At 42.9% G+C, this 22,019-nt stretch overlaps 1 protein-coding gene across 1 annotated transcript in view; it reads left to right on the top strand.

The window, feature by feature from the left end:
* The window catches only part of LOC135057865 (BPI fold-containing family C protein-like), a 75,342-nt gene that overhangs the window by 47,572 nt on the left and 5,751 nt on the right, over positions 1-22,019 (top strand). Inside the window, exons 8-9 of the mRNA XM_063963592.1 lie at positions 18,125-18,216; positions 22,002-22,019. The exon at positions 22,002-22,019 is cut by the window's right edge and continues 156 nt beyond it. Coding sequence (XP_063819662.1) covers positions 18,125-18,216; positions 22,002-22,019 — 110 coding nt within the window. The remainder of the gene's footprint in view (positions 1-18,124; positions 18,217-22,001) is intronic.

Raw genomic sequence — 22,019 nt, 5'->3', positions numbered from 1 at the left:
CTTGCCTGGGATTCCGCCGATGCATCCTTGCGTGTAACGCCTACTGCTGCTGGCGCTGCTGTTGTTGCCGCTGGGAGTCGATGGTCATCCCAGAGGGGAAGTCGTAAGCCCACTTGTACTACTTCCAGTAAGCAATTGACTGTTCAACAGTCCTTTGCGAGGAAGATGAAATATCACAGCAGTCATCCTACTGCAAAGCGGATAACTGAGTCCTTGACAACTATGTTGGTGTTAGACGTGCGTCCGGTATCCGCCGTTAGTTCACAGGGAACTAGACAATTTATTGAGGCAGTGTGCCCCCGTTACCAAATACCATCTAGGTTCCACTTCTCTAGGCAGGCGATACCGAGAATGTACACGGACGTCAGAAAAAGACTCACCAGTGTCCTAAAAAATGCAGTTGTACCCAATGTCCACTTAACCACGGACATGTGGACAAGTGGAGCAGGGCAGGGTCAGGACTATATGACTGTGACAGCCCACTGGGTAGATGTATGGACTCCCGCCGCAAGAACAGCAGCGGCGGCACCAGTAGCAGCATCTCGCAAACGCCAACTCTTTCCTAGGCAGGCTACGCTTTGTATCACCGCTTTCCAGAATACGCACACAGCTGAAAACCTCTTACGGCAACTGAGGAAGATCATCGCGGAATGGCTTACCCCAATTGGACTCTCCTGTGGATTTGTGGCATCGGACAACGCCAGCAATATTGTGTGTGCATTAAATATGGGCAAATTCCAGCACGTCCCATGTTTTGCACATACCTTGAATTTGGTGGTGCAGAATTTTTTAAAAAACGACAGGGGCGTGCAAGAGATGCTGTCGGTGGCCAGAAAAATTGCGGGACACTTTCGGCGTACAGGCACCACGTACAGAAGACTGGAGCACCACCAAAAACTACTGAACCTGCCCTGCCATCATCTGAAGCAAGAAGTGGTAACGAGGTGGAATTCAACCCTCTATATGCTTCAGAGGTTGGAGGAGCAGCAAAAGGCCATTCAAGCCTATACAATTGAGCACGATATAGTAGGTGGAATGCACCTGTCTCAAGTGCAGTGGAGAATGATTTCAACGTTGTGCAAGGTTCTGATGCCCTTTGAACTTGCCACACGTGAAGTCAGTTCAGACACTGCCAGCCTGAGTCAGGTCATTCCCCTCATCAGGCTTTTGCAGAAGAAGCTGGAGGCATTGAAGAAGGAGCTAAAAGGGAGCGATTCCGCTAGGCATGTGGGACTTGTGGATGCAGCCCTTAATTCGCTTAACAAGGATTCACGGGTGGTCAATCTGTTGAAATCAGAGCACTACATTTTGGCCACCGTGCTCGATCCTAGATTTAAAGCCTACCTTGGATCTCTCTTTCCGGCAGACACAGGTCTGCTGGGGTTGAAAGACCTGCTGGTGACAAAATTGTCAAGTCAAGCGGAACGCGACCTGTCAACATCTCCTCCTTCACATTCTCCCGCAACTGGGGGTGCGAGGAAAAGGCTCAGAATTCCGAGCCCACCCGCTGGCGGTGATGCAGGGCAGTCTGGAGCGACTTTTGATGCTGACATCTGGTCCGGACTGAAGGACCTGACAACGATTACGGACATGTCGTCTACTGTCACTGCATATGATTCTCTCAACATTGATAGAATGGTGGAGGATTATATGAGTGACCGCATCCAAGTAGGCACGTCACACAGTCCGTACTTATACTGGCAGGAAAAAGAGGCAATTTGGAGGCCCTTGCACAAACTGGCTTTATTCTACCTAAGTTGCCCTCCCACAAGTGTGTACTCCGAAAGAGTGTTTAGTGCCGCCGCTCACCTTGTCAGCAATCGGCGTACGAGGTTACATCCAGAAAATGTGGAGAAGATGATGTTCATTAAAATGAATTATAATCAATTCCTCCGCGGAGACATTGACCAGCAGCAATTGCCTCCACAAAGTACACAGGGAGCTGAGATGGTGGATTCCAGTGGGGACGAATTGATAATCTGTGAGGAGGGGGATGTACACGGTGATATATCGGAGGGTGAAGATGAGGTGGACATCTTGCCTCTGTAGAGCCAGTTTGTGCAAGGAGAGATTAATTGCTTCTTTTTTGGGGGGGGGGTCCAAACCAACCCGTCATATCAGTCACAGTCGTGTGGCAGACCCTGTCACTGAAATGATGGGTTGGTTAAAGTGTGCATGTCCTGTTTTGTTTATACAACATAAGGGTGGGTGGGAGGGCCCAAGGACAATTCCATCTTGCACCTCTTTTTTCTTTTCTTTTTCTTTGCATCATGTGCTGATTGGGGAGGGTTTTTTGGAAGGGACATCCTGCGTGACACTGCAGTGCCACTCCTAGATGGGCCCGGTGTTTGTGTCGGCCACTAGGGTCGCTAATCTTACTCACACAGTCAGCTACCTCATTGCGCCTCTTTTTTTCTTTGCGTCATGTGCTGTTTGGGGAGGGTTTTTTGGAAGGGACATCCTGCGTGACACTGCAATGCCACTCCTAGATGGGCCCGGTGTTTGTGTCGGCCACTAGGGTCGCTAATCTTACTCACACAGCTACCTCATTGCGCCTCTTTTTTTCTTTGCGTCATGTGCTGTTTGGGGAGGGTTTTTTGGAAGGGACATCCTGCGTGACACTGCAGTGCCACTCCTAGATGGGCCCGGTGTTTGTGTCGGCCACTAGGGTCGCTAATCTTACTCACACAGCTACCTCATTGCGCCTCTTTTTTTCTTTGCGTCATGTGCTGTTTGGGGAGGGTTTTTTGGAAGGGCCATCCTGCGTGACACTGCAGTGCCACTCCTAGATGGGCCCGGTGTTTGTGTCGGCCACTAGGGTCGCTAATCTTACTCACACAGCTACCTCATTGCGCCTCTTTTTTTCTTTGCGTCATGTGCTGTTTGGGGAGGGTTTTTTGGAAGGGACATCCTGCGTGACACTGCAGTGCCACTCCTAGATGGGCCCGGTGTTTGTGTCGGCCACTAGGGTCGCTTATCTTACTCACACAGCGACCTCGGTGCAAATTTTAGGACTAAAAATAATATTGTGAGGTATTCAGAATAGACTGAAAATGAGTGTAAATTATGGTTTTTGAGGTTAATAATACTTTGGGATCAAAATGACCCCCAAATTCTATGATTTAAGCTGTTTTTTAGTGTTTTTTGAAAAAAACACCCGAATCCAAAACACACCCGAATCCGACAAAAAAAATTCGGTGAGGTTTTGCCAAAACGCGTTCGAACCCAAAACACGGCCGCGGAACCGAACCCAAAACCAAAACACAAAACCCGAAAAATTTCAGGCGCTCATCTCTAGTGGCTACCTCTGTGTCGGCACTCGGCAGCCCGTCCATAATTGTATATACCACCTAACCGTGTTTTTTTTTTCTTTCTTTATACATACATACTAGTTACGAGTATACTATCTCTTTATCAACCAGTCTATATATTAGCAGCAGACACAGTACAGTGCGGTAGTTCACGGCTGTGGCTACCTCTGTGTCGGCACTCGGCAGCCCGTCCATAATTGTATATACCACCTAACCGTGGTTTTTTTTTCTTTCTTTATACATACATACTAGTTACGAGTATACTATCTCTTTATCAACCAGTCTATATATTAGCAGCAGACACAGTACAGTGCGGTAGTTCACGGCTGTGGCTACCTCTGTGTCGGCACTCGGCAGCCCGTCCATAATTGTATATACCACCTAACCGTGTTTTTTTTTTCTTTCTTTATACATACATACTAGTTACGAGTATACTATCTCTTTATCAACCAGTCTATATATTAGCAGCAGACACAGTACAGTGCGGTAGTTCACGGCTGTGGCTACCTCTGTGTCGGCACTCGGCAGCCCGTCCATAATTGTATATACCACCTAACCGTGGTTTTTTTTTCTTTCTTTATACATACATACTAGTTACGAGTATACTATCTCTTCATCAACCAGTCTATATATTAGCAGCAGACACAGTACAGTGCGGTAGTTCACGGCTGTGGCTACCTCTGTGTCGGCACTCGGCAGCCCGTCCATAATTGTATATACCACCTAACCGTGTTTTTTTTTTCTTTCTTTATACATACATACTAGTTACGAGTATACTATCTCTTTATCAACCAGTCTATATATTAGCAGCAGACACAGTACAGTGCGGTAGTTCACGGCTGTGGCTACCTCTGTGTCGGCACTCGGCAGCCCGTCCATAATTGTATATACCACCTAACCGTGGTTTTTTTTTCTTTCTTTATACATACATACTAGTTACGAGTATACTATCTCTTTATCAACCAGTCTATATATTAGCAGCAGACACAGTACAGTGCGGTAGTTCACGGCTGTGGCTACCTCTGTGTCGGCACTCGGCAGCCCGTCCATAATTGTATATACCACCTAACCGTGGTTTTTTTTTCTTTCTTTATACATACATACTAGTTACGAGTATACTATCTCTTTATCAACCAGTCTATATATTAGCAGCAGACACAGTACAGTGCGGTAGTTCACGGCTGTGGCTACCTCTGTGTCGGCACTCGGCAGCCCGTCCATAATTGTATATACCACCTAACCGTGGTTTTTTTTTCTTTCTTTATACATACATACTAGTTACGAGTATACTATCTCTTTATCAACCAGTCTATATATTAGCAGCAGACACAGTACAGTGCGGTAGTTCACGGCTGTGGCTACCTCTGTGTCGGCACTCGGCAGCCCGTCCATAATTGTATATACCACCTAACCGTGTTTTTTTTTTTCTTTCTTTATACATACATACTAGTTACGAGTATACTATCTCTTTATCAACCAGTCTATATATTAGCAGCAGACACAGTACAGTGCGGTAGTTCACGGCTGTGGCTACCTCTGTGTCGGCACTCGGCAGCCCGTCCATAATTGTATATACCAGCTAACCGTGGTTTTTTTTTCTTTCTTTATACATACATACTAGTTACGAGTATACTATCTCTTTATCAACCAGTCTATATATTAGCAGCAGACACAGTACAGTGCGGTAGTTCACGGCTGTGGCTACCTCTGTGTCGGCACTCGGCAGCCCGTCCATAATTGTATATACCACCTAACCGTGGTTTTTTTTTCTTTCTTTATACATACATACTAGTTACGAGTATACTATCTCTTTATCAACCAGTCTATATATTAGCAGCAGACACAGTACAGTGCGGTAGTTCACGGCTGTGGCTACCTCTGTGTCGGCACTCGGCAGCCCGTCCATAATTGTATATACCACCTAACCGTGGTTTTTTTTTCTTTCTTTATACATACATACTAGTTACGAGTATACTATCTCTTTATCAACCAGTCTATATATTAGCAGCAGACACAGTACAGTGCGGTAGTTCACGGCTGTGGCTACCTCTGTGTCGGCACTCGGCAGCCCGTCCATAATTGTATATACCACCTAACCGTGGTTTTTTTTTCTTTCTTTATACATACATACTAGTTACGAGTATACTATCTCTTTATCAACCAGTCTATATATTAGCAGCAGACACAGTACAGTGCGGTAGTTCACGGCTGTGGCTACCTCTGTGTCGGCACTCGGCAGCCCGTCCATAATTGTATATACCACCTAACCGTGTTTTTTTTTTTCTTTCTTTATACATACATACTAGTTACGAGTATACTATCTCTTTATCAACCAGTCTATATATTAGCAGCAGACACAGTACAGTGCGGTAGTTCACGGCTGTGGCTACCTCTGTGTCGGCACTCGGCAGCCCGTCCATAATTGTATATACCAGCTAACCGTGGTTTTTTTTTCTTTCTTTATACATACATACTAGTTACGAGTATACTATCTCTTTATCAACCAGTCTATATATTAGCAGCAGACACAGTACAGTGCGGTAGTTCACGGCTGTGGCTACCTCTGTGTCGGCACTCGGCAGCCCGTCCATAATTGTATATACCACCTAACCGTGGTTTTTTTTTCTTTCTTTATACATACATACTAGTTACGAGTATACTATCTCTTTATCAACCAGTCTATATATTAGCAGCAGACACAGTACAGTGCGGTAGTTCACGGCTGTGGCTACCTCTGTGTCGGCACTCGGCAGCCCGTCCATAATTGTATATACCACCTAACCGTGGTTTTTTTTTCTTTCTTTATACATACATACTAGTTACGAGTATACTATCTCTTTATCAACCAGTCTATATATTAGCAGCAGACACAGTACAGTGCGGTAGTTCACGGCTGTGGCTACCTCTGTGTCGGCACTCGGCAGCCCGTCCATAATTGTATACTAGTATCCAATCCATCCATCTCCATTGTTTACCTGAGGTGCCTTTTAGTTGTGCCTATTAAAATATGGAGAACAAAAATGTTGAGGTTCCAAAATTAGGGAAAGATCAAGATCCACTTCCACCTCGTGCTGAAGCTGCTGCCACTAGTCATGGCCGAGACGATGAAATGCCAGCAACGTCGTCTGCCAAGGCCGATGCCCAATGTCATAGTACAGAGCATGTCAAATCCAAAACACCAAATATCAGTAAAAAAAGGACTCCAAAACCTAAAATAAAATTGTCGGAGGAGAAGCGTAAACTTGCCAATATGCCATTTACCACACGGAGTGGCAAGGAACGGCTGAGGCCCTGGCCTATGTTCATGGCTAGTGGTTCAGCTTCACATGAGGATGGAAGCACTCAGCCTCTCGCTAGAAAAATGAAAAGACTCAAGCTGGCAAAAGCAGCACAGCAAAGAACTGTGCATTCTTCGAAATCCCAAATCCACAAGGAGAGTCCAATTGTGTCGGTTGCGATGCCTGACCTTCCCAACACTGGACGTGAAGAGCATGCGCCTTCCACCATTTGCACGCCCCCTGCAAGTGCTGGAAGGAGCACCCGCAGTCCAGTTCCTGATAGTCAGATTGAAGATGTCAGTGTTGAAGTACACCAGGATGAGGAGGATATGGGTGTTGCTGGCGCTGGGGAGGAAATTGACCAGGAGGATTCTGATGGTGAGGTGGTTTGTTTAAGTCAGGCACCCGGGGAGACACCTGTTGTCCGTGGGAGGAATATGGCCGTTGACATGCCAGGTGAAAATACCAAAAAAATCAGCTCTTCGGTGTGGAGGTATTTCACCAGAAATGCGGACAACAGGTGTCAAGCCGTGTGTTCCCTTTGTCAAGCTGTAATAAGTAGGGGTAAGGACGTTAACCACCTCGGAACATCCTCCCTTATACGTCACCTGCAGCGCATTCATAATAAGTCAGTGACAAGTTCAAAAACTTTGGGTGACAGCGGAAGCAGTCCACTGACCAGTAAATCCCTTCCTCTTGTAACCAAGCTCACGCAAACCACCCCACCAACTCCCTCAGTGTCAATTTCCTCCTTCCCCAGGAATGCCAATAGTCCTGCAGGCCATGTCACTGGCAATTCTGACGAGTCCTCTCCTGCCTGGGATTCCTCCGATGCATCCTTGCGTGTAACGCCTACTGCTGCTGGCGCTGCTGTTGTTGCCGCTGGGAGTCGATGGTCATCCCAGAGGGGAAGTCGTAAGCCCACTTGTACTACTTCCAGTAAGCAATTGACTGTTCAACAGTCCTTTGCGAGGAAGATGAAATATCACAGCAGTCATCCTACTGCAAAGCGGATAACTGAGTCCTTGACAACTATGTTGGTGTTAGACGTGCGTCCGGTATCCGCCGTTAGTTCACAGGGAACTAGACAATTTATTGAGGCAGTGTGCCCCCGTTACCAAATACCATCTAGGTTCCACTTCTCTAGGCAGGCGATACCGAGAATGTACACGGACGTCAGAAAAAGACTCACCAGTGTCCTAAAAAATGCAGTTGTACCCAATGTCCACTTAACCACGGACATGTGGACAAGTGGAGCAGGGCAGGGTCAGGACTATATGACTGTGACAGCCCACTGGGTAGATGTATGGACTCCCGCCGCAAGAACAGCAGCGGCGGCACCAGTAGCAGCATCTCGCAAACGCCAACTCTTTCCTAGGCAGGCTACGCTTTGTATCACCGCTTTCCAGAATACGCACACAGCTGAAAACCTCTTACGGCAACTGAGGAAGATCATCGCGGAATGGCTTACCCCAATTGGACTCTCCTGTGGATTTGTGGCATCGGACAACGCCAGCAATATTGTGTGTGCATTAAATATGGGCAAATTCCAGCACGTCCCATGTTTTGCACATACCTTGAATTTGGTGGTGCAGAATTTTTTAAAAAACGACAGGGGCGTGCAAGAGATGCTGTCGGTGGCCAGAAAAATTGCGGGACACTTTCGGCGTACAGGCACCACGTACAGAAGACTGGAGCACCACCAAAAACTACTGAACCTGCCCTGCCATCATCTGAAGCAAGAAGTGGTAACGAGGTGGAATTCAACCCTCTATATGCTTCAGAGGTTGGAGGAGCAGCAAAAGGCCATTCAAGCCTATACAATTGAGCACGATATAGTAGGTGGAATGCACCTGTCTCAAGTGCAGTGGAGAATGATTTCAACGTTGTGCAAGGTTCTGATGCCCTTTGAACTTGCCACACGTGAAGTCAGTTCAGACACTGCCAGCCTGAGTCAGGTCATTCCCCTCATCAGGCTTTTGCAGAAGAAGCTGGAGGCATTGAAGAAGGAGCTAAAAGGGAGCGATTCCGCTAGGCATGTGGGACTTGTGGATGCAGCCCTTAATTCGCTTAACAAGGATTCACGGGTGGTCAATCTGTTGAAATCAGAGCACTACATTTTGGCCACCGTGCTCGATCCTAGATTTAAAGCCTACCTTGGATCTCTCTTTCCGGCAGACACAGGTCTGCTGGGGTTGAAAGACCTGCTGGTGACAAAATTGTCAAGTCAAGCGGAACGCGACCTGTCAACATCTCCTCCTTCACATTCTCCCGCAACTGGGGGTGCGAGGAAAAGGCTCAGAATTCCGAGCCCACCCGCTGGCGGTGATGCAGGGCAGTCTGGAGCGACTGCTGATGCTGACATCTGGTCCGGACTGAAGGACCTGACAACGATTACGGACATGTCGTCTACTGTCACTGCATATGATTCTCTCAACATTGATAGAATGGTGGAGGATTATATGAGTGACCGCATCCAAGTAGGCACGTCACACAGTCCGTACTTATACTGGCAGGAAAAAGAGGCAATTTGGAGGCCCTTGCACAAACTGGCTTTATTCTACCTAAGTTGCCCTCCCACAAGTGTGTACTCCGAAAGAGTGTTTAGTGCCGCCGCTCACCTTGTCAGCAATCGGCGTACGAGGTTACATCCAGAAAATGTGGAGAAGATGATGTTCATTAAAATGAATTATAATCAATTCCTCCGCGGAGACATTGACCAGCAGCAATTGCCTCCACAAAGTACACAGGGAGCTGAGATGGTGGATTCCAGTGGGGACGAATTGATAATCTGTGAGGAGGGGGATGTACACGGTGATATATCGGAGGGTGAAGATGAGGTGGACATCTTGCCTCTGTAGAGCCAGTTTGTGCAAGGAGAGATTAATTGCTTCTTTTTTGGGGGGGGTCCAAACCAACCCGTCATATCAGTCACAGTCGTGTGGCAGACCCTGTCACTGAAATGATGGGTTGGTTAAAGTGTGCATGTCCTGTTTTGTTTATACAACATAAGGGTGGGTGGGAGGGCCCAAGGACAATTCCATCTTGCACCTCTTTTTTCTTTTCTTTTTCTTTGCATCATGTGCTGATTGGGGAGGGTTTTTTGGAAGGGACATCCTGCGTGACACTGCAGTGCCACTCCTAGATGGGCCCGGTGTTTGTGTCGGCCACTAGGGTCGCTAATCTTACTCACACAGTCAGCTACCTCATTGCGCCTCTTTTTTTCTTTGCGTCATGTGCTGTTTGGGGAGGGTTTTTTGGAAGGGACATCCTGCGTGACACTGCAATGCCACTCCTAGATGGGCCCGGTGTTTGTGTCGGCCACTAGGGTCGCTAATCTTACTCACACAGCTACCTCATTGCGCCTCTTTTTTTCTTTGCGTCATGTGCTGTTTGGGGAGGGTTTTTTGGAAGGGACATCCTGCGTGACACTGCAGTGCCACTCCTAGATGGGCCCGGTGTTTGTGTCGGCCACTAGGGTCGCTAATCTTACTCACACAGCTACCTCATTGCGCCTCTTTTTTTCTTTGCGTCATGTGCTGTTTGGGGAGGGTTTTTTGGAAGGGACATCCTGCGTGACACTGCAGTGCCACTCTTAGATGGGCCCGGTGTTTGTGTCGGCCACTAGGGTCGCTAATCTTACTCACACAGCTACCTCATTGCGCCTCTTTTTTTCTTTGCGTCATGTGCTGTTTGGGGAGGGTTTTTTGGAAGGGACATCCTGCGTGACACTGCAGTGCCACTCCTAGATGGGCCCGGTGTTTGTGTCGGCCACTAGGGTCGCTTATCTTACTCACACAGCGACCTCTGTGCAAATTTTAGGACTAAAAATAATATTGTGAGGTGTGAGGTATTCAGAATAGACTGAAAATGAGTGTAAATTATGGTTTTTGAGGTTAATAATACTTTGGGATCAAAATGACCCCCAAATTCTATGATTTAAGCTGTTTTTTAGTGTTTTTTGAAAAAAACACCCGAATCCAAAACACACCCGAATCCGACAAAAAAAATTCGGTGAGGCTTTGCCAAAACGCGTTCGAACCCAAAACACGGCCGCGGAACCGAACCCAAAACCAAAACACAAAACCCGAAAAATTTCAGGCGCTCATCTCTAATATATATATATATATATTTCCAAATTAAGGGTGCACTCACCAGTCTTCAAATAGATCACGGCAATTTATGCAGACCATCAGCATATAGTTTATGTTGACGTTTCGGTCACAATTCTGACCTTTGCCTTGATCTATTTGAAGACTGGTGAGTGCTGGTGAGTGCTCCCTTAATTTGGAAATAAGTTGGAGTGAGATTTCTCCCTCATTGGAAGCCACCCCAGCACTTTCTTCATAAACAAACATGAGTGTGGACCCTCTATGTTTATATATATATATATATATATATATATATATATAAAAACAAAAAAAGAGGGATGGGGGTATAGCGACCACTGATGTCTAAAATAAATTGATTTAACAGTGTATAATTAGTGAATAAAATGTATTAACAATAGGTCTAAAAGTAATTGATGTAAAAAAAAATCCTTAAAAGAATGGGACACAAAACATACACAATCATAAATACAGTATATATAGGTAAGGTGCAAAATATAAGCAAAGTGCAAAATATTTGTAAGAGGATTTAGCTTATCTGAATATGAGGTCACTGTAAGGTTGCCTTACGCATTTCGTCACACAGACTTCATCATATACATATATATATAAGTTGGGATAGCGGCTGCGAGAATGCCGGCAGCGGGGCAAGTGCTAAGAGTCCCCTTGCGAGCTCGCTGCACTCGCCACGCTGCGGACTCGGTGGCTCGCTGTGCTCGCCACTGGTTCTATTCCACACTCTATGGGTGTCATGGTCACCCACAAGGGGGAATAGCCCTGGCGCAGCTGTCGGCATTCTCGGCGGTCGGGATCCCAGCATCGGTATTCTGACTGCTGGGATTCCGACCAACGGGAAAGTAACTACATAACTCTCTCTCTCTATATATATATATATATATATATATATATATATATACACACTGGTTGTCAGCACGTCAGACCGTCAGATGGAACAACATAACAGTAATGTCAGTGCCTGCGGCTGTGCACACTTGAATTGCTCTAGATTGCATCTAATGGCCACCAACGTGCAAAACTAGAGCAGCGTTCGCCTTTAATCATATAGAATATATATATATACATGAGTATATATATGTATATTAGAAGAAGAATGGAGGGCGCAAATCAGTAAAAAATCACAATTCCATTTATTATAAAAACATGCTCACATACAGCTCAGTTTTAGTAGATGAACTCGGTTCTCCATATGGCAACGACCGAGCCTCCGGAAATGTCCTCCGCACACGGCTCGTGCTGCTGGCCGCAAAAGCTCCTGTTATTTCCCTGGGACCGGACACATCAAAGACCATCTGTCTCTCGCTCCACAGGCCACGCCCAACGCGTTTCGTCAGCAGACTTCGTCAGGGGGTGTGGCTATGTTCCGTCTCGTTACCAATTTATACTACTCCATACACCTGTGTTTTATTACAGGCTCGGGTAGCTTCATTAGGGTTCATATGAATCATTCACACATTAAAATTAAAACCTATACTACAATCAAGTTAAAAATACAGATTTCATACTCCATTATTTCACGGGAGTCATATACAAAGTAATTACTAAAACTTAGGTACTGGACTGTTTTAAAAAATTACAATATAAACATTCTTTATCACACATTGATAATTCCCAACGATACTAGAAAATCTTACATATAAATTCAATACTAACATTATCAGTTATCGATGCTTGGTTTATGTCATGTAATACTTATAACATAAAATGACATAACATAAAAATCAAGAAAGAATAGAACATAAAAGATAAAAAGAGAAATGGGAGAAGAAAATACAATAGTTATAATGAAATTCATAACCAGAATAAATCTTGCATAATTCGTGTTTCTTTATTCCTTAATGCCCATATATCCACGATATCTATAACTGCACATGTGTTCCCCGTTTTTTGCAGCCCGCTCTAAAGTGGGGCAGAGGAATCAATGATTCGACAACACTGCCACACAGAACGGACTACTCGGCAAACCACTTTAGTGCAGAAACGGTGTGATATCGTAGTTCTCATTCAAACTCAGAGGGCTAATTGTTTCCAATGCGTGTATCCAAAACACCTCTCTTTTACTTAACTGTTTGAGAATATCGCCCCCTCTATCATCTAACTTAACATGTTCAAGGGCTTTAAAACTAAATTCATTAAGGTTACCTTTGTTACATTTTAAAAAATGCCTCGGGATACTATGTTCACCACATTTATTAACTATACTACGTGAGTGTTCTAACATGCGGATTTTTAATTAACGCTTTGTTTTACCTACATACCTAGCTTCGCACGAACATTCTACCATATATATTACACACATAGTCAGGCAATTCATCATTTCCTTTATATCCCAATATTTAGTTTTATTCCTATTCCAGATTTTCTTTCTCTCCTTACTAGCATAGGCACACATTTTACATTTCTCACAGGGGTAGAAACCAGTTGTTTTATTCAACCAAGAATCTATCTTATGTTGCGGCAGATTACTAGGTGCTAGTGCATTTTTAAAATTTCTAGCCTTTCGAAAAACAACTTTTGGTTTCTCCAGCAAATAATCTTTTAGGATTGGATCTAGTGATAAGACTTCCCAATGTTTAAACAGGATATTCATGATTTCTTTATTCTTAATATTAAACCCTGTAACGAAGGGTGTCATAACACTTGTTCTATCACTTCTATTCCTATAAGATAAAAGGCTTCCTCTATCTACTTTGTCTGCTTTCTCCTTACATTTTTCTACTAGTTTTAAAGGATACTTCTTCTCAAGGAATCTTGTTTTATAAAGCTCTGTTTGTTGTTCATACATCACGTTACTTGTACAATTACGCTTCACCCTTAAAAACTGCGAATATGGTATATTTGCTATCCAATTTTTATAGTGACAGCTATTAAAATGGACATAATTGTTACTATCCACTTTCTTTATATACGTATATGTATTAATACTCCTTCCTGAGCTATACTCAGACGTATCAATCACAAGATCAAGATATTCAATCTTATCTCTCTGAAAATTTGAAGTAAACTTTAAATTATATCTATTATATTCAAGTAACTCATGAAAGCATCAAATTCTTCTCTACTCCCTTTCCATACCACCAACACATCATCTATATAGCGATCATAAGAATGAAGTGATTCAGAAAAAGGGTTATTATTATAGATCACCTCATTCTCCCACTTCCCTAGATATAAATTCGCAAAACTCGGCGCATAGGGCGTACCCATCGCGCTGCCGCACTGCTGGTTGTAGAATTGTCCTTGGAACTTAAAATAATTATTTTTTAACACAAACTCTATGCATTGCACTAGAAACAACCTCATCTCCTCATTAAGGGATTCATCACCACTAAGGAAGTAGTAAATTGCTTCAAGACCCTCTTTATGTGGTATGCTGGTGTACAAAGATTCAACATCAATTGTACACCAGCTATACCCTTCCTCCCATCTCATATCACCTAAAATTTTTAGTATATGTGTTGAATCCTGCACAAAGGATTTTAGCTGGGGGACATATTTCTTTATGTAAATATCAATATATTCAGAAAGTCTAGAAGTGGCAGAATCTATTCCCGATATTATCGGTCTCCCAGGAGGCTTATCAAGCCTCTTATGTATTTTTGGGAGGAAATAGAAAACTGCCACCCTAGGATTCTGACTATACACATAACTAATTTCTTCTTTACTAATGCAACAAGAATGTTGACATTAAAACGTCACTTTTTGAAGAATAATAATGAAGCAGGTATTAATAATAAGAAAGAAACAGATAATAAGACGGGTCTGAAAGTAGGTTCAAATTATTATCCCCTTGAGTCTAGGGGTAGTTACATAGAAACTTTTTCCAGATTAATTATGAAGGATTTTGAGGAATTGTGTAAAGGTAATGTACAATACAAAGATAATTTACGAAAGGATGAAAGAGATGCTATACGTACTTTAGAAACAAATCATGAATTAGTTATTAAGATGGCCGATAAGGGTGGGGGGGTTGTTCTAATGAATAGATCAGATTATTTGGAAGAAGCAAATAGGTTGTTAGGGGACACAAGCACCTACTCTAAACTTACTTTGGATCCAAGTAATGTAGTATTAGAAAAACTCAAAGAGCTTTTGGATAAGGGTTTTCAGGGAGGTTGCATTAGTAAAGAAGAAATTAGTTATGTGTATAGTCAGAATCCTAGGGTGGCAGTTTTCTATTTCCTCCCAAAAATACATAAGAGGCTTGATAAGCCTCCTGGGAGACCGATAATATCGGGAATAGATTCTGCCACTTCTAGACTTTCTGAATATATTGATATTTACATAAAGAAATATGTCCCCCAGCTAAAATCCTTTGTGCAGGATTCAACACATATACTAAAAATTTTAGGTGATATGAGATGGGAGGAAGGGTATAGCTGGTGTACAATTGATGTTGAATCTTTGTACACCAGCATACCACATAAAGAGGGTCTTGAAGCAATTTACTACTTCCTTAGTGGTGATGAATCCCTTAATGAGGAGATGAGGTTGTTTCTAGTGCAATGCATAGAGTTTGTGTTAAAAAATAATTATTTTAAGTTCCAAGGACAATTCTACAACCAGCAGTGCGGCAGCGTGATGGGTACACCCTACGCGCCGAGTTTTGCGAATTTATATCTAGGGAAGTGGGAGAATGAGGTGATCTATAATAATAACCCTTTTTCTGAATCACTTCATTCTTATAATCGCTATATAGATGATGTGTTGGTGGTATGGAAAGGGAGTAGAGAAGAATTTGATGCTTTCATGAGTTACTTGAATATAAATAGATATAATTTAAAGTTTACTTCAAATTTTCAGAGAGATAAGATTGAATATCTTGATCTTGTGATTGATACGTCTGAGTATAGCTCAGGAAGGAGTATTAATACATATACGTATATAAAGAAAGTGGATAGTAACAATTATGTCCATTTTAATAGCTGTCACTATAAAAATTGGATAGCAAATATACCATATTCGCAGTTTTTAAGGGTGAAGCATAATTGTACAAGTAACGTGATGTATGAACAACAAACAGAGCTTTATAAAACAAGATTCCTTGAGAAGAAGTATCCTTTAAAACTAGTAGAAAAATGTAAGGAGAAAGCAGACAAAGTAGATAGAGGAAGCCTTTTATCTTATAGGAATAGAAGTGATAGAACAAGTGTTATGACACCCTTCGTTACAGGGTTTAATATTAAGAATAAAGAAATCATGAATATCCTGTTTAAACATTGGGAAGTCTTATCACTAGATCCAATCCTAAAAGATTATTTGCCGGAGAAACCAAAAGTTGTTTTTCGAAAGGCTAGAAATTTTAAAAATGCACTAGCACCTAGTAATCTGCCGCAACATAAGATAGATTCTTGGTTGAATAAAACAACTGGTTTCTACCCCTGTGGGAAATGTAAAATGTGTGCCTATGCTAGTAAGGAGAGAAAGAAAACCTGGAATAGGAATAAAACTAAATATTGGGATATAAAGGAAATGATGAATTGCCTGACTACGTGTGTAATATATATGGTAGAATGTTCGTGCGGAGCTAGGTATGTAGGTAAAACAAAGCGTCAATTAAAAATCCGCATGTTAGAACACTCACGTAGTATAGTTAATAAATGTGGTGAACATAGTATCCCGAGGCATTTTTAAAATGTAACAAAGGTAACCTTAATGAATTTAGTTTTAAAGCCCTTGAACATGTTAAGTTAGATGATAGAGGGGGCGATATTCTCAAACAGTTAAGTAAAAGAGAGGTGTTTTGGATACACGCATTGGAAACAATTAGCCCTCTGGGTTTGAATGAGAACTACGATATCACACCGTTTCTGCACTAAAGTGGTTTGCCGAGTAGTCCGTTCTGTGTGGCAGTGTTGTCGAATCATTGATTCCTCTGCCCCACTTTAGAGCGGGCTGCAAAAAATGGGGAACACATGTGCAGTTATAGATATTGTGGATATATGGGCATTAAGGAATAAAGAAACACGAATTATGCAAGATTTATTCTGGTTATGAAATTCATTATAACTATTGTATTTTCTTCTCCCATTTCTCTTTTTATCTTTTATGTTCTATTCTTTCTTGATTTTTATGTTATGTAATTTTATGTTATAAGTATTATATGACATAAACCAAGCATCGATAACTGATAATGTTAGTATTGAATTTATATGTAAGATTTTCTAGTATCGTTGGGAATTATCAATGTGTGATAAAGAATGTTTATATTGTAATTTTTTAAAACAGTCCAGTACCTAAGTTTTAGTAATTACTTTGTATATGACTCCCGTGAAATAATGGAGTATGAAATCTGTATTTTTAACTTGATTGTAGTATAGGTTTTAATTTTAATGTGTGAATGATTCATATGAACCCTAATGAAGCTACCCGAGCCTGTAATAAAACACAGGTGTATGGAGTAGTATAAATTGGTAACGAGATGGAACATAGCCACACCCCCTGACGAAGTCTGCTGATGAAACGCGTTGGGCGTGGCCTGTGGAGCGAGAGACAGATGGTCTTTGATGTGTCCGGTCCTAGGGAAATAACAGGAGCTTTTGCGGCCAGCAGCACGAGCCGTGTGCGGAGGACATTTCTGGAGGCTCGGTCGTTGCCATATGGAGAACCGAGTTCATCTACTAAAACTGAGATGTATGTGAGCATGTTTTTATTATAAATGGAATTGTGATTTTTTACTCATTTGCGCCCTTCATTCTTCTTCTATTAAATGTGCATGGAAACCAGTGGTTCTGGTTTTATAGCGGAGGAGGCAGCATCATACATCAAGAAACGGGACAAGGATATCTAAATATTGGACTAATACCATAAAGTGAAGTGGGTTTGAATGCGCAGCTTTTTTGATACTATATATATATATATATATATATATATATAAAATTTGGTTACTTAAAGCTGCAGGTGTGGCCTAATAATACCAGCAACATGAAGCTTTCGCAGCTTCAAGAAATAAACAATTGCTGGGAGCAGTCAGCTCAAATATATATACTTCTTCACTTCAATAATGACCAGGAGTGATAATCTGGTCTCTGTCCAGTCCATAATACCGTAGCGTATCCTGTAGAGGAGTGTCTGAGTTAATACCATTTTATGTGCCAATACACAGATTTTTTTGTCTTGTCTAAGGTGTGGTTTGCATGTTCCCTGCCTTATGTCCACAAAAAGGAACTGTAAAGACTAAACACAGGCACCCAAACATTTAAGAGAACCGATTGGGAAACAAATAATACATTTAAAAATTGGGAATGGTAGCACCAAGCCATCAGAATCCTTGGTTATCTGCAGAGTTCTTAATTTGAGGAGACTGTACTATATGGACTTTTCTGTGAAATGTTTCTTATTAATAATAATAATCAAAGAAAATGGAAGCTAAATTATTTACAGTAATTCCATTATTTATATTTTGCAGTGAATTTGTCACTTAATAATCTCATTGGCATTGACCTATCTCTTGTGGGTAATCCAGAGATTACAGAACAGTATGCTGACATAGGTTTAAAGGTAAGAATTTTGCCTTTTTGTCAGTCCAAGACAGTAAAATATGATGGAGGATGTTATTTATTAATTTATGTGCTTCAATCAATAGAAATCAATTACATATTTGCTACATTGTATAATTTACACTAGTTTAACTGAAACTGATTTGTTTTATTAGATTACTGTGTATTTACAGATTCTAAGTAAATAAGTCCCATCGTCTAGCTTGCATTGGGCCGATAATAGCTAATTACTGATTTCTTGCTATGGGTTAATGCACATTTCCACTGACATAATTAATGATATCAGGACTGAGATTTCTAGGACCACCCAGACACTATTAAATTTAGTTTCCCATTATGTTGTAACACTCTGCTGGAGCCTAGTGTGTTATTACCAGGTCCATCATCTCTGCTGTCACTGCATTCCCCCTGTGGATTCCCCATCCTTCGGTTGCCGTCCTGTCCTCTTTCTTAGGGGCAGGTGTGCAGCATCTGCAGCTGTTTTTGCTTGCAGTCATATGACTACTGATGTTAGATACAGCACCAAAATTGAAAGTCCTGCTTTATAAAATAGAGATGTCCATTGAATGGTTCACCATCAATGGCACCATTGGTACTTTCTATATATGGAATCATCAAAGGAAAACCATTAATGGTTTAAACTATTGAAAGATGTCTTAGTGTGGGCAAATGTGATGAGAGGGCAGGGTTGTCGGACATGTGAGTAATAAAAAAACAATAAAAAGTTTTGCATCATCAAAACCAAACCCATCAACCATTGGTAGCAAGCCATCATTGGTTGCTAAGCATTGATGGACAATGACCATTCCTTACACTGGCATTGAATTATTGCCAGAGTATAAGTAAAATTCTCCTAATCTACAACAACCCTTGTTCCAGTTGAAGCAGTGTATGACCCAGCTTGTCTGACTTTCCCTTGCTCTACTGTTTCTGCACTTCTCCATTGTTTTCTGTTTATTACCTGACTGGTCTTGATTTTTTTTTCACATTACCTCTCAGGCCAGAGGAGCTTTAAAAGATTATGAGATGCAGTACAAATGAAACAGACAGGATTCCCCTTCTCTTCTATCCCCCCCCCCCCCCCACACACACACACACATACACCACCATTGCAATCCCGTGGAAGCACATGTTTAGTACATCCTATGAAGCTCCCCAGTCTACAGTATTGATATGACCTTCAAACCTCTCTATGTGTCCCCCAGTTCTCCCCACATACCTTCAGACTATCTCATCAGATTGGCTCAGCTCCCTCCTCATAGGCCCATGAGTCACAGCAAAATGCTGTGAGGTAAATAAAAATAAATAGAAATTGGTCCATTATTGTTGTTTATGGGTACTAACCGTGTGCCACTGCCAATATTCTAAAATAACACTCACATCAATGCAGAATCATTATATTGTACAATTTAAAAATATTAGGCCACCCATCATTTTGGGATCAGAGATGCAGCCACACCAAAAACAAGACTACTGAGTGTTATGGAATGGAGGCAATGCTGAGACATACAGCACACACAGTGCACGGGATGCGGTCAAGATCATGCCAGACGGGATCCCGGCGGTCGGAATCCTGACACCGGGATCCCGACCGGCACAATCCCGACATATTCTCCCTCTGTGCGTGTCCACGACACCCATAGAGGGAGAATAAATTAGTATGCCGAGCGTAGCGAGGCACCGGGCCCGCAGCGAGCCCGCAAGGGGCTGCATTGCGCTCGCCCCCCTGTCGGGATTGTGCCGGTCGGGATCCCGGTGTCGGTATTACGACCGCTGGGATCTCATCTGGCGGGATCTCATACTGATCCCCAATGCACAGAGGTGAGGTACAATAGCACCCCAGACATACGGTATGTACTACAGAAAGGGCAGTTGCAAAGACAGGTTTTGAAGTCATGGGAAGCAACAGTAAAATTAGGTTTCACAGGGGTGTGTTTACATTAAGCTGTGGGATGTTACTGCATCATACTGCCCATGGTCATTCTCTTCTGAGCAGTGGTTCTCAAACTTGTTCCTCACAGTTCATATTTTCTTGTAACCCTAACAATGTCACAGTTTGAGATCATAGGAGAGATGTATCAAATGTTGGAGAGAGAGAAAGTGGAGAGAGATAAAGGGGCAGATGTATCAAGCACTGAAAATTATGAAGTGGACCTGTTGGGAAGGTGCCCATAGCAACCAATTAGCATTGAAGTAACATTTATCAAGAAGTAAAATGTTAGGTAGAAGCTGATTAGTTGCTATAGGCAACTTCTCCACTGTTCCACTTCTTGTTTCACTGCTTGATACCTCTGCTCCAAAGTATCAACCAATCAGCTTCTAATACAGTTATCATTCAAACAAAGCCTATAAATTGACAGAAGCTAATTGGCTGGTACTTTATATCTCTCCACTTTATCTCTGACACACCTCTCCAAAAATTTGAGAACCACTGCAGTAGCAGCTTCCCCCCATATCCCATGGCTGCTGGATAGGAGTCAGTGGCTGCGGTGGTGCAGGAAGGCTGCCGCCTCTTAGCACCATCAGTAGTCTATTCTGCCTGTGCAGGGGGGAAGGGGGGAGCGATCACACTGATTGCACCTCCTCTGCATTTGTCCCTGGCTGACGGATACTATAGTGCCACCAAAATCACACTCAGCACCAAAATACTTTTTTTTTTACATAATTTATTTGTATAAGGGGCCCCACACCTCCCACGATTAGGCCATACCTCCGTAAATGTACTTGGGCCTGCCACACCCCTCTACACCCCTGCTCAGCCATACCTTCCAACAATGGAAAATTGCTAAATCGCTATTTTTCTGCTGAAATCGAGATGGTTGGGGGCTATGCTTACCACATTTTTCCACCAGTCCGCAGGCCTAGGCGCACTTCTAGTTTGTGGAGGCATCTACAAAGTCAGGAAATCTTGCACCTTAAAGTGGTGCTCATCCAGACTGCTTAGTAGATGAGGACTACTTTCTGCCATTTAACTGCAAATTGATTGTTACAGAGTATATGAATCTTGTTAGTGCACAATCACCACACATACATAGGTACATTTACTGTAGCATGAAGAGAGTGCTACAATCAGGGCCGGTTCTAGCCCTTGTGGCGCCCCGGGTGAAAATAGGGGCGTGGCTTCATACAGGGGCATGGTCAGTTATAACCCCTGTAGAGTTGTGCCCCCATTTGTGCCCCAGTAGAGTTGTGCCCCCTGTAGAGTTGTGCCCCCATTTGTGCCCCCTGTAGAGTAGCGCCGCTTACAAAAAAATAAAAAAAATAAAAAAAATAATTAATACTTACTATCCCCACTCCTGATTCCCGACCACTGCTGACTTCCGCCGGCGCCGCTCCTCGGATCTATTGGAGAGACGTCATGACGTCTCTCCTATAGACCAGCATAGACACTAGAGGTCAATTATGACCCTTAGCATCTATGTGCCAGTCCCACAATGCTGTGCGGTGCGCGATGACATCATTGCGCACCGCACAGCAAAGGTCCTCTCCACGAAGGGAAACTAGACGGGTAGCGTCTAGTTTCCTTCACAGCGCCGCACAGCACCGGGGGGCACTGACCAACATTAGTGGTTCTTGCCATGGCGCGGCGCCCTCCGGAAGGTGGCGCCCCGGGCAAAAATCCAGTGTGCCCGTAGCAAGATCCGCTACTGGCTATAATGTTGTTAGCAGTATAATCTAATCTATTGCAATATGTTCTATATTGTCATGTGGGTTATGTGTTCCAATGTGTTTGCATGTGCTCAGAGCAGAAAAATAAATCATGCTGAAATGATCTCATCCATGCAGGGACTGTTCTACTCAATT

This window comes from Pseudophryne corroboree, chromosome 3, assembly GCF_028390025.1.
Source record: "Pseudophryne corroboree isolate aPseCor3 chromosome 3, aPseCor3.hap2, whole genome shotgun sequence".
In the NCBI taxonomy this organism is placed as follows: Eukaryota; Metazoa; Chordata; class Amphibia; order Anura; family Myobatrachidae; genus Pseudophryne; species Pseudophryne corroboree.
The sequence above is the reverse complement of the archived record's forward strand: the minus strand, read 5'-3'. Positions and strand labels throughout refer to the sequence as shown.